We start from the raw sequence: 14053 nt of genomic DNA on the forward strand, positions 1-14053 counted from the left end.
CAGACCGCATTAATATTCAACAGTTCGATACGCGGGACCACGGCGATGGTTTCTGCTCATGTGTGAGCGCGCTGGTTTGGAGTGTGCGGCGGAGGCCTCGTGTAGGCCTATCTAACCGATGCTGCCAACAATGGAGGAGAAAATAAAGTGACATATTGAGCGTTTGCTGGGCTGTGTATCAGTGACGCCGCACACAATAAACATCTGAATTGTTTTGTGTGGTGCAGTGTCACACGATTTTTTTTCCCTTTTTTTTTTGTCATACGCACCTCAATGTGTTTTAGCACATTTTTATTAAACCTCGGGGCGACGCGAGTCGATCGCTCCGCTCCCACATTTCCTCCTTCCTGACAGCCTCCCTCCGTCTTGCCGCCTCACTTCGTGAAACGGGCGCAGGGGCGGCCTGATGCTGCCACACCTTTTGTTTACTCTGCGCCCGTCCCGTATATCTGTCCGTCTATCCGCCCAGAGCATTCTCATCTCCGCTCCGATTCTTCTCTTTTTTTTCTCCTCCCTCTGCCGTTTCCATCTCTCCCTCCTCCCTTCCTCTTTTCCCTCCCACCCTTTTTTTTCCTGTAACTAAACTGGCTGTGTCTCTCTCCATCTGCTGGTTCTTCCTTCAGCGGCCCTGCACCTGTTCACACCTCCTCTCCTGTTGGCCACCTCTTCTCTCTTCTCCCCTCTCCATCTCCCTCCCCCCCTTATCTCTCTCTCTCTCTCTCTCTCTCCCGCTCTCTCTCGCTGCTCGGTGCGATGCTGCCAGGCCCGTTCCTGGCTCAGTTAGCCTCTCTGTCATTCAATCCATCTGTCGGCAAGTCAACTTTGTTTACAGCGGGCGGCCCAAGCCTCTTTTCTTCTTCAAGGAGCACCAAGGCCCCCCCGCTGCCACCAAGGTCAGTGGTTCGCCCATGATGCCCGAAAAAAAAAAAAAAAAAACGAAACTGCAACTGTTAAAAGTAGCATTGAAATTAAATGTACCCTCTTGCTTACACACACACGCAAGTATCAACAATAATTTTGCGATTTGGTTCATTTTTAAAGCTGTGCGTAATCCTTCCTGAAACGCATGGACATACACACAGACGGCCACAAACAGACATGACCCTCACGGAAACAAACATTTGCTGTTATAGCACACATTCCCTCAGAGGAAAAAAAAATGCAGCTCTAGATTGAAGCAATTAGCCACTGATTGGCCTCTGTCATCATCTATCTGCTCACAAAACAGAGCGAGAAGTTTAAAAATCTTAATTGGCACAGATGACTGATGGTCTTAACACAAGAGGAGCGGACTGGCAGCGCAGGCATCTGTGATTTTTAAAAATAAACACACAGCATACGTACAATATGCTCTCCCTCTGACCCAATCCAGAAACCCAGGACTTAACGTCAGTGTCAAATCTGTGCCCTGCGGAAATAGTTATGGGTAACATATGTGGCAGTGCTGGAGGTCAAATCTATTTCAGCTCAGAAGGTAAACGAACCGCCTAAAATTAATTTGTTCAATCAGGTTTCTTCATCTAATTAGATGTTTTGTTAAGTGCAAGTACAAAACATGCTATATTAATGTTTCACTGCACATGAATAATTAGCCAAACATAATGCACAGAGACATCAAAGTTGGAAATTAGCTAATGTTTTCCTTAGAAAAGAGAACCGTATGAGTCCATTAAATAGTGGTAAAAGATTAGCTTCCATGCAAAGACATTTAAAAAAAGGAAAAAAGTTTCAACTGGTCAAAAAACGGTGGGCAGTGCCAGAGAATTGAGCTCATACGTAAAGTTTGAGCCACATGGAGAGCTCCCTCCTGCTGTGAGCACAGTCCACCTGTGTTGGAATTCACTTCACACCTGAGACATACCTGATGTCCTTTTCAAAAGCCACTCACCCCTCCCACCCAGTCCGAGGCTCAGGGTGCAGCTGGCAGGAGGGAGCGTGCACCGCCCCGCTCTCTAACCCTCCCAAACAACTTTCAGCTTTCTTTACTTTATTAATTCTGCATCCTCTGCATACTTCTTTCTTTCCCCTAAACCATTTATTTTCAATCAAACTCACCTTTAATGCCCTTTCTGCATGCACTGACCACTAACCTGAGTCTTTACAAAGCCTGAACTCTTATGGATCAATGGGGATCAATATACTAATCATCACAAACTTTCACACTCTTATCTTTTCATCAACAAAACACGTGCCGACAACGCGGCGGTTCTCAAAATGTTCGCGGAGCTTCCTCTTGAGGAATCAGAGGGCTCGTCATGTTCAAACACACTTCTAAGTTCCTGAATGTGTCCAAAGCATAACAGAAACCTGGTCTTTGTAGAAAGTTGTTTTTTTATTGCCTCTGGATTTCAAAAACTATTTACAATTACATAATCTTTTAAAAAATGTTATGAAATCTGGCACTACAGCGATAAAATTCAATGTAAAGTCAATCCTTTTTTTTAAATGCCATAAAATTTTAAAGCAATGTGTAATAGCTCTGATTTATCCTAAAGAAGGTATGCTACAAGCATTGTTTCACATTTGGTTGTGGCACGTAAGGGGCTGCCCGACTGTCCTCTTGAAATACACCACACTATTTCAACTCTTCGCTGCTTTTTCCTTTCAGTTTCCCTCCTTCAACATCTTAGAGATTATCTCCACTCAGCTGCTACCTCACTCCGGTCTTATCCCCCTCCCTTCTGCGCCGTGCTCGTCTTTGTGATCATCTCCCGGTACAATCTGCTGACGGGGGCACCGGCCTGCTACCTATGAGGCACTGTCTGGCACCGCTGTGTTTACAAAGGGCAACAGAGAGAAAGTGACGGATTGAAGACGAGGAGGAGAAAAAACAAAACAAAAAACAAAAAGGAGAGAACAAAGAGCAGCTATATGAAGGGCACAAACGAAGAGGATGAAAAGATGAAAAGGAAAGATCAATCAGGTAAAAGAGGGTGACAGAGGTAAAAGGGAGGAGTGAAGAGAAAAGGAAGAGCAGAGTGCGGTTCTGTCATGTTGGATGAAAGCTGTGCCTACTGGGCAGTGGGCACAGCGTCGAGCCACTGAAGCTGCCACCCTCCCAGCAGGGGTGTGTGAAGGCACAAAGTTGACCAGATGACACACACACATGTACACATCCATACTAATTCATTTCCAGATCCATGCACACCGACTCTGCATATATACCCCGAAACGATCTGAAATAGAAAAACTATGATGAAACCCCAGACCGTACCGATTTGAAAAATTAACCAGATACAAAGTTTGGAGATGTGAGTAGTTTGAAGAGGTGGGATGTGTAGAGGAAAAAAAAAAAAAAAATCCTCCAATTTGAGAGATGAGCGCAGAAAGGGTGGAGACTGAATGGTGGGGTGACGACAGAGGGCTGGTGCTCTCCCTCTCCTTCTCCTTCTCTGTCCTCCAGCAGTAGTGAGTGTATGTAGGCCAGTGTCCCAGGGCACACTTGGCTGGGGTGACAACAGTTGTAGCTGACAGATTTGCCTCCATCTTGCCTGGGGTCTCACAGTCAACGATCTGTCTATTCCATCCACTTCCAGCCCCCCAGGAAGGACAGATTAGAGCTCTGCCTAATAATCTTCATACTTACAGTAGAATGTGCGATTTCCTTCGGGTGAACTCGCAGCGCCTGAACTGTAACTGTTGCCTGATGTTAAAAAAAAAAAGTTCACCAGAAAGGTGTGTTTCGATGTTTAAGTGTCAAAAGTTAAGCACTGATGGGTGGAAGAAAGAATACTTGCACCTTTTTGCAGGAATCTAGCGAACTTCACCACTCAGGCTTGCATTAGCAGAAACAGTGCAGATGGAGAGACTAGTAATGACAAATCAGGAAGGAAGCCATCTTATATTTGAAATATCCGAAATACTTTTTTCAGGAATATATATGCATATTTTTTTGTTTAGTTTTTAAAGGTAATGGGCATTTTGCACAGGGCCACAAAGGTCAGCGGTTGCATGAACTACCAGCTATGTAGATCGAACTGTCAGATTTCTGATATGTAGACTTTTCATGTATTTGCATAACCGAGTTATTGTAGCCATGCACAACACACAGCCTACATTCCTTATGATAATCAATCCTGTGAAATTTAGAACTCAAGAGACATAAAAACGATCAGCCGCAACATTAAAACCACTGACAGGCGAAGAGAAGATAATATCTTCTTCAAAAAAAAAAAACCTCTTAGTGGGTAAAGCCTACTACACAGGCGGCCCTTGATGCTATAGCGATAGGAAAAGTGCCCCCGAACTAGAGGTCGCACATTTCAAACTTTAACAAAGTTTATTAAATCCATATTGAAATGATTTCCAATCATTTTTTTCAGCACTCAGCTTGACAAAAAGCAAAATAAACGAATGCAGCTGAAGCTACAATTAACGGCTGAAGAAGTCCGGATGCAGCAGAGTGCAAGACAGTGTGAGAGAAAGACAAAAGGGGAGCGCGAGTCAAAGAAAGTGGAGGAAAAGATAAAACAGTGAGCCGGTCTCAACAGATTGAGCGAGAGAAACAGCGAGAGAGCGAGAGAGGGAGAGGTGAGGAGGCAGGATGGCAGAGAGGGCACTCCGACAGCGAGGAGAGAAGAACGCGGCAAGGTCTCATCACCGGGCCAACGGGCCCACCACTGTCAACATCATGGCACTCTGTGGTACACACACACATACACACACACACACACACACACGAACACACGGCTGGCCGACGGCCCTCCCAGCTGCCCTATCCGTAACTGTCTGATTAGTTGTGCTAAGCAGCCCCTCCCCTGCCAACCATGGTGCCATCTGCTACCCAACAACATGGCCGCCGACCAGACAGGCGCGCGCACACACACACACACACACACAGACACACACACACACACGCACACGCACACACTGAGCTTCATACCTGGCACTGCCCCGCTGCTGTCACACAGAGACACACACATCAAACTTCACAGACACAGGTGTAGCCCAAAGGTATCAACACATAGCGTTCGCACACTGCCACGCGCACGAGCTCGTCTCAGCGCACGCTCATCGACAAGCACATGCGAGCGCTTCGCACGCGCGCGCACAAAACGGAGCGCAGTTGTCGTCGAAGCTGTGTGCGTGCATGGCGACAGTGGTTAGACGCTGATAATGCCAGGTAGAAAGAAGGATGCGTGCGTGCGTGCGTGTGTGTGTGCGTGTGTGTGTGTGTATACTGGCTGGCAGCGCTCGGAGGTTCATTATGGCCCCCACCTCTCCTGAGCGACTGCAGCCCGCGTGGCGCCCCGGCCCTTTTATTCCGGGCCGTGATTGGACAAGGGCCTCCCGCCGAGTTGGTTTGCAGCAGTTTTGTCGCGCCCAGATTTCACTCGCTGCTCAAAGCGAGCCTCTGGCGGGACGCGGCATCTGCTGCCTCACCTTCCTCATTTACACTTCTCCGCCCTCGCACACACACACACACGCACACACAGTTCTGTTCGCTGCCTTTCCAGACCTTGATATCACGATGTACAACTGAGGCAAGGGGGGGGGGGAGAGAGAGAGGAGGGAAATAGGTAGAGCGAGAGAGCAGCAGCGTGACATGTTTAATAGAGTTTGGGGAACTTTGTCTATAAAAGACGCAGCGGTGGGTCAGGAGCTTCCTCCGACTCGCTCTCTGCATCAATCTTGTGATTTCAGGGTCACAGAGAGGGGAGAGAGGCCTTAAAACATAGGAACTGTGTCTGTCTTCCTCTCCTTCATTTTCTGTAGCACTTTATCTCTTCTTCTTTCACAAGGTGAAAACATATTCCAGGGGGGCACGACACCGGGTTCACACTCTGGCCTCACGGCAAGTTTGGTTCCAGGCTCGGCTCAGTTGGGAAATTCTTGCACGTCAGGTTAAACAGCCCATCGGCGTGAATATTAAGCATGTCCGATTGTGTGTTTCTGTGTTGGATTGGCAACCCGCTCATGGTGTATACTGTCTTTTGCCTAAGCTCAGATTTTAAATCATTGTTATGAAATGAATGCCACTGCAATGACCAAAGTTTCAATGAGTTCGGCTTCGGTCATGAATGAATGCAGTTGTAGAGCTGCAGCCTCTCTCTTTCCTGATCCCTCTGCCAACTAACTTCGGCCATCAATCCTCTTAATTTACTTGACAGAGCACCACAGTAGCGATTTAACCTCTCCTGAATGCAGTGTGAAAAACTTTAGGCCCTATCTGCAGTGTCTGTGGTGCCTAAGAAGCTCTAAATATAAACTTGCGCTTCGCATTGTAAGCGCCGTCTGCTGCTCTCTGCAGGTTGGTATTTGTCTCAGCTGTTAAGTTGATACTTGTTTTCAATGTCATTAGTTTTTAATCTGCTTAAGCAAGCCTCCTGAAAACGACACTCCTGTCACAGGAGCGCTTGCAAATGAGAATACTGCATTTTACTATTGACAGACAAATTTAAAGCAGGCCAAAGTAATGAGTGAGCACCACAACAAAGCCAATTACCTGACGTGTCTTCAGTTTAAAGGGTGAATCTGTGTCTGTAATACAGCATTGTGCACATCAATACATCAGGTTATGAAGTAACATGGGTTACTTTATACATCAATGGTTGCCTTTTTATTTTTTCTTTAACTATTTGAAAAACTGCTCTAAAGATGTAACAGCTACTTGACTACAGTACTACACTGACCACTTGCTGCTACTAGAAACAACACATTCTTTTATATTGTTGCACTGGAATTAATAAATTACTGGAAGTGTCAGTGGCAAATACAAATTAACCTTTGAATTTCATGCAGCAGGGTGTATAAATTGCACTTGGCATCAATGGGTGATCCACTGCTTGCAACCTGAGGTATTTTGTAGCCGTGACAGCAACCTCTCAGACTGAGAAGTATCCCATGTGTGCTGCTTGACTCTACTGACCGTGATAAACACGTATCCACACGGTGCGCACACCCTGTTGGCTCACTTCATAGTGTCAACACACTTTTTCACTCAAAATAGAAATTCCAAGAGGGGATGTATGCGATTAAAGATGCAGCAAGAGATATTGCTCAGTGGCCCTGAAGTCTGAGGAAGCATTCACTGAGGCATATGTATCTTAAAGTCCTGTTTTCCATCGAATGGTAAAATGGTGTTACGTTATTACACCACCAAAGCTCTAAAAGTTACAAGGAGTGAGGAATCAGACCAGATTCACCTGGCAGCTTCCCTTTTCTCTGTCCCTCAGATTGCCTCCATGGATGGCAGACCTTCTCTAGGATCTCAGAAGACACACACACCCAAGAGCAGGAACCTTCAAATACAAGCAATGTGCAATTTCACATGCCTGCTCCAGGATCTCCAATCTGTCTCATTATGAAATCCAACTTCAAGAAGGCAATGTCTTGGCCCTGTCTCCAACGTGTGTCTGGACCCTGGATATGAAAACCACTGTTTCGGCGCCATTTGAGACTGTATGAAAAAGCAGTGTATGAAAAGTTTGGATATTTTCAGGCCCAGGAATCTATATTCTACTGAAGTTCTATCTGAGGAGGACACAGAAAGTAAACTTCCTCGCTGAAGCCATTTCAGTCCCAGGTCCACCTGCAGCGCTAAGCAACCGCCCTCATGAACATGGATGCTTGATTTTATGGGGATAACAGACCGAGTGGCAGATTTGGGGCCTCGCAGACATTCAACTCGTCCCAAACAGAAAGCAGGCAACACAGGTCTCAACTAATCGTAGATACACCAACGCATGCAAACACACATCCATCCACTCATTCCTATCTGGCATGTGTTGAAGCAGAAGTTATGCTGGGCAGTTTTCTCTGTGGCCTTTGGGATATGTGATCACAACACGGGAAGAGATGAGGCCGGATGGAGACAAGGGAAGAAGAAAAGAAAGAAAGTGAAGAAAGACAGGAGCAAACAAACAAAACAAACTTGGTAAAGCCCTCTGCTGGGCTGGGGCCGGGACTGGAGTGTGTGAGTGTGTGTGTGTGAGGCGATGTGAACAGAGTGGCGGGGATTAGGACAGATCCTGGGCTGTCCAACTCACAGCTGGCTGATGATCCAATCCTGGAGCACAGCGCAGCGCACCAGCCGCCATGGGACCCCCGAATGCGTGCCTGCATCTGTGTGTGTGAGCGCAAGTGTTGGTGTCTGTGTGTACAGGCATGTGGGTTCGACTGATGTGCATATCAGGATGAGCATTTGCGAAGATGCAGTTGTACAAACAAGTGTGTGTGTGTGTGTGTGTGTGTATTATACATATGTGCTTATCAGGAAGGAAGGTAGGGCTACCACGAATCAAACACAAGCTCTCTGTCCTTCATGTCCTCTGTTTGAAGGCGAGCTGTGATCATTTGGGCCACGAGAGCAGGGCGGAATAAAAGAGAGGAGCGGGCAAGTCGCAAAGACAGAATCAAAGCGCCGCCTTCGAAGGCTGGTCAGAAAAATGCCTTCGAGCCTCGCTGCTGTGAATCCCACCCTCTCCTCTTACACTCCCAACAACACGCACAAACACAGCGACACAAACCGGCCCACTAAGGCTACAAAGGCTCATGCATGGGCTCTGTAGTGAACAACAAGAAAGGGCATGACTACCAATGAACTGTGTGTAGCTCTGCATAACCCCCGAAGGCCCACAGATGGACAGAGAGAGAAAGAGAAAGACAGAGATGCAGAAAAAAGGGGGAGAGACAATCGCTAGAGGTTTATTTGTTTAGTTTTGGAATGGGAAGAGAAAAGCGCAGCGGAGAACATGACAAGTGGGGAAATGAAAGGTAGAGGAAAAATAAATAAACAGAGCTGGACTAAAGAAAGACAAAGGCTTTTCAACAGGTGTGTATGAAGCAGGTGTGTGTACAACGAATTTCTACCATTGTAGAAGCACAGTGTAGCACAAAACATCATAGTGAGGACATTTTCTACATGGAGGGACATTTTGACCAGGATTAAACCTTCAATCACAACTTTCCTTCCATCCAGTTGATGGTCAGTGTGGGGGAGTTTGTAGTTTTAGGTTATAAACGCCACATTTGATGGCGTACAACGTGTCGCATCCAACACTGTCACCTTTCACTGCAGGAAATAAGAGTTCACTTCACCACAGACACATTTTCTACATTTTGATTGATAAAAGTTTGACACTGTCAGATAAAATTTGTCTGGAGCCAAGAAGACATTTATTCTCACTGACAAAAAAGCAAATACAAATCACTCCACTAGGAATGAATTTATGTCAACGTTCTTTACTGTGCAGCACTGAAATGAATTGTGGATGTTAGGGATGGACTCCAAACGTTGAGCAAATAGGATACTGGCGGCATTTTATATGACTAACATTTATATGAAATGCATTGACATTTGTGAGGATTAACTCTGCTTTGTTTTATTGCATCCCGAGTCCACACAGAAAAGAAAACAGACTCTGACCAGTATTTTCACTGAAGGAGAAGAGATCTGGGGGAAAAGTTTCAAGACAGGACACTATTATTCCTTAATTTTTACTCTAAAGAGACTTATTTATTTTCTGAATAGATCTGCTATGAGCACTCAGTTTTTAATGAAGCTACATATGTTTTTTTTAATTATTATTTCTGCACATAACACAAGGGCAAAACTGTCTTTTTTTTTTTTTTTTTTTTTTTAGAGCCTTAGCGTGAAACATAAGTTTTAATGGGATTTTACGACACCCTTTCCAAACACGTCGGGCTTCTTGTCATGTGCTACTGCGGGAGGAGACACGTCCGAGTTGCATGAGTATCAGAAGTGGCTTTCACTCTAATGACCAAAATTGAATTTGAATGGCTCCACGCTCAGCCAAGTCAACAGCTGTCAAACATCTAGTATGCATCCGAGGATAGATAAAACTATAAACTCTCTCATGCACATACAGCCACACACATGGTAGTAAAATGGTTCAGACCGGTGGCTCCTCTAGTACAGGTCAAAGTCATCATGTTGCCACATTAATATGCATGTCATTCTCCACAGCTGGCTGCAAAATACACACACACACGCACACACGCACACACACGACTTGCCTCATCCCTTAAACACACGACAGGCCGCCATGCAGCCAGTGTGGAGGCGCTGGCCAGCTGACAGACAAACACACTTAAACACAGTTCAGAGCCAGGAGCAGCAGTGGACGCACGCACGCACACACACACACACACAGCTACACAAACTTGTATCCCGTGGTCTCCGTCACCACAGGGCATCGCCGCCACATCTGTGCCCATCTCAGACACCTCGGCTGCGGGCAGCGGGGGTGAGAGAGCGCCCTGAGCGGCTGGCATTGGGCTGGTATGGCCTTGGCAGTGAGTGGTGTGGAAGCAAACAGCAGCCAGTGGATGACAGGAGGGACGGAGGGGAAGGGAAGGAGTAGGCCGGAATGTAAGAGTAAAGGAAAGTGGAGGGGTATTAAACATAACAGTGGGGGCAAATAATTGTTTCAAGGTGTGAAAGATGATTAGAAAAAAAAAAAAAAAAAATGGATGGCTAAAAAACACAACTAGAAGCCAAAACGGATATTTGGGTGATTTCGTGGGTAGAAGAGATAACAGGATGAGTGTGAAGCTGATATAGGGAAGCAGGACAAATGGACAGAAATATGTGGAAATAGATGGAAGATAATGGGGAGCCGGTAGCGCCCGTGGTGAAAGCGGGCGCAGGGTGCTGGCAGGAGGCACAGAGGCCAGGCTGTCCAGTGACCATCAACCACACTGTTGTGTATGTGTGTGTGTGTAATCGTGCGTGTGTGTGTGTGTGTGTGTGTGCGTGTGCGCCAAGCAGAGAATAAAAGGCTCAAGCGCCATTTTGGCTCTGCTGGAGCTTTTGCTGGGCTGGGTACCGGCTTGGTGGCATGGAGTGGGCAGTGTGTGTGTGTGTGTGTGTGTGTGTGTGTGTGTGTGTGTGTGTGTGTGTGTGTGTGTTGCATTATGTTGTGGCATGCTTAACAGGATTAGAGGTGACCTAGTGAGGTCCAGTTGGTACCGGGACCATAGCACAGCGGCGTGCATGTGTGTTTATGTGTGTGTGGTTTGTATAATAGGATTAGCTGTTACCTGGTGCGGTACAGTTGGTGTGCTGGTCTGAACTGGACTGGACTGGGCCGAGCTGGGCAGGGGCTGGGCAGAGGGGAGCGCTGTGTGTGTGTGTGTGAGTGTGGTGGCATGTATAATAGGATTAGATACTACCTGGTGAGGTGCAGTTGGCGCTGGGCGTTTGCCAGCTGTTCTGCTAGGCTCAGGGCTTCGGCCTGCCATTGGCTCCCGTCCTTCTGGACCGCCTCCAGATGCTGCCGACAGCCAACCAGCTCTGAGCTCAGCCTTTCCACTTCCTGTCCCGCAGAGAAGGAAGAAGAGAGGGAAGAGGAGGTGAGGAAGTCTTTTTCACAGCAATCCACCTTATGCCCCAAAAAACATAGCATGAAAACCACATTAATAAAAAAATCCATAAATAATAATGAAACTAATTAGTGAGCTGTAAGTGTTTTATATTTTCTAGAAAGTCATATTTAAAAATGTGAAAATTTAAGGTTTGTTGCACACTATTTTTCATTAATTCTACCCATATACAGATGATTTACATGTGCGGGTCTGGGAGAATAAATGTGCATTTGTGAGAATGATTTAATTCTTTACTTTCGTTGCAGCACGTCCACACTGTGCATTTCTCTTTAAAACTGTCGACTGCTCACTGAATTATCCCGACACTAACTGACCCGTCGCTGTTCTCATAAAATGTGAATAAGTCATCAAGTCTGAACCGACCGACGGGGTAAAGACGCACATACCTGCACAGCCTTCTCCATGTGTCTGCTGCTTTTGGCCTTCAGCTCTCTGAGCTCTCGCTCTGCTTCCTCTTTCATCAGTTTGGCCTGGCTGATTTGATATTGCAGATCCACACAAACCTACAAATGACAAAGAAGTGTGTTTTTTGCTGAAACGTAACTGTACCTCTTCATGTCATTCATGATTTTACACTATTACTTTGAAATCCACGCCAATCAACAGTCGCTTTTGAAGGCCGAGGCCCATTGATCTGTTCACTATCCAGTTCTCTAGTATGAAAACAGATATAAATGCAAACGATCCCCAAACTAAGCCTTTGATATACAGTATGCCTCAAATATTTGATGCACCCATGTAGAACTTAGAATTCCAAAACGGAAAAATTATCACAAATATAGACAATCGTTTGCTGCCACCCAGTGGATTTACAGAAGCATTACAAGTCAAGAGCAGACTGGACTTTTCTATTTTTTATTAAGTTAAAGGCAATAATAAATTTACTTCTCTAATGCTAAAACTTCCTAAGATTTGTCATCTGTTCCACACTAACTACAAGCAATGAAGGCATCAGTAAAAAACAAGAACAACCATTCAACTCAAAGCTTTAGTGAACAAAGCACACAGTTTACCTTGGTGTTGTCTTGCTCCTGATCAGTGAGTTTGCGTACGGCATCCTCCAGCTGATTGGTCAGTGAGCTCTTGTCCCTGTGAGCTCTGTCGAGCTGTCCCTCCAACTCAGCTACACGCTGGGAGAGACCGGACACCTGAGACACGCCATAGGAGTTTGGATGTGCTTATGATTAAAGGCGCATTCTAATAACAGCTGTAAGGAAGGATTGAATGTTACACACCGAAAACACACTTCCTGTTCTGACTTCTTGAAATAATAAGTGAAGATGAGAGGTGTACCGTGTGCGCCAGCTGCTTGTTGTGTTTGCGGGCCTCGTTGCGGCCCTCCTCTCTGGCCTCAGTCAGCCTCTCCTTCAGGGCGAGAGCTTCTCGGTCGGACTGTTCCCTGTGTCGGGTTAGCTCCCTGGTCAGCTGCTCACACTGCACCTCCACCTGCACACACATCGCGCATGTGTGGTAAACAGCAGTGACACTACTCTCCTGTTAGAGAACAACTTGGAAGGAAACTTTCAGATGAGTGTGTGTGTGTTTTCCTGACCCGAGCTTTGTGCAAATTGGCTTCTTCTGCCATCTCCACCGCCTGTTTGACCTGGAGACAGGCTGACCACTCCCTCTGCTGAGCCTCTTGATGACTGGCCCGCACGGCGCACAGAGCAACCAGCAGCTCATCCCGCTCCCTGAGGGATGCAGATGAGACACACATTCACTGAGGATGTATTTTTGAGTTTTGCTGGGAACAACAACCCACAAAATGATTTATGAAAAAGGAAGAGGATCAGACAACATCATCTGCTACTAATTTGTGGCTGACTTGCAGAAAGTGTCACCACTGACTTTGTGAGCCTGTCGATCGCCTGGACGTGCAGATTGGTGTGAGTCCCAGCGAGCACGGCTTCGTGCTGCGCACACTTCAGACACAGTCCGGCCACGCAGGGAGCTCCGTCAGCCTTCAGCGCGGCCGCAGCCTGCTTCTCTTTGCGCATCAGACGAACCCTCAGCTCCTCACACTCCTTCTGACTGACTGACAGGTCTTTCCTAATGATGGAAGCAGGCAACGTGAGGAAAGAGGAAGGCAAAGTGAAAGTAGCAAAAATGACATTTTCTAAACTTCTATGCTCTTAATAGCTTGCTATATTGGCTTCATGGTATTACAGATTGCACTGACCTGACAGCGATAACCAGAGCCTCCAAACTTTCACTCTGAGCCTGGTAAATCTCTTTCAATTGCTCCTGAGGAACACAAACATTGGAAGGTCATTTTAAAACACAGTTTAACATTTAATAAATTACATAATTATCCAGCTTCTGCTTGATTTTTCAACTGCCTGTTGCATGAATTGAAAACTTTGTTGTTCTGGGTCATTTCTTCTTGATTTCTGTGCTTTTAGATTCTATTCTATATTTATATCTATTGTTAAAAGATTCTTTCACTTCATAGCCAAAATATGTAGTTGTGGCACCTAATAAAACAAATAATCACAATACCTGTTAATGAATTTGTACTTGTTTTTAAAGACTGTATCCTGACCAAAACCACCCAAAATAAGAAGTGCTTCCTTCTTCTTCTTTTTGCAAATCCATTTTCTACATTTTTATTCAATGAGGTTTTGTTGAATCTAAAATAAAGTCTAAATACGTCACTTGGATCAGACCTGTGTTTAATGCTACATCTAAATGAAAACCAAGCAGT

General features: G+C 45.9%; 1 protein-coding gene across 3 annotated transcripts in view; it reads right to left on the bottom strand.

Moving 5' to 3' along the window:
* Nucleotides 1–14053, bottom strand: part of sdccag8 (SHH signaling and ciliogenesis regulator sdccag8) — a 41017-nt gene that overhangs the window by 24009 nt on the left and 2955 nt on the right. For all 3 annotated transcript variants that reach the window (XR_003932725.1, XM_030107318.1, XM_030107317.1), the window contains exons 7-13: nt 13529–13593; nt 13198–13398; nt 12902–13040; nt 12643–12795; nt 12363–12497; nt 11736–11852; nt 11137–11279 (exon numbers count right to left, since the gene is read on the bottom strand). Coding sequence is in view for 2 of the 3 variants with exons in the window: in XM_030107318.1 (XP_029963178.1) it covers nt 11137–11279; nt 11736–11852; nt 12363–12497; nt 12643–12795; nt 12902–13040; nt 13198–13398; nt 13529–13593 (953 nt within the window). In the remaining variant the exon portion in view is untranslated. The remainder of the gene's footprint in view (nt 1–11136; nt 11280–11735; nt 11853–12362; nt 12498–12642; nt 12796–12901; nt 13041–13197; nt 13399–13528; nt 13594–14053) is intronic.

The sequence above is a fragment of the Salarias fasciatus genome, chromosome 13 (assembly GCF_902148845.1).
Source record: "Salarias fasciatus chromosome 13, fSalaFa1.1, whole genome shotgun sequence".
Taxonomy (NCBI): domain Eukaryota; kingdom Metazoa; phylum Chordata; class Actinopteri; order Blenniiformes; family Blenniidae; genus Salarias; species Salarias fasciatus.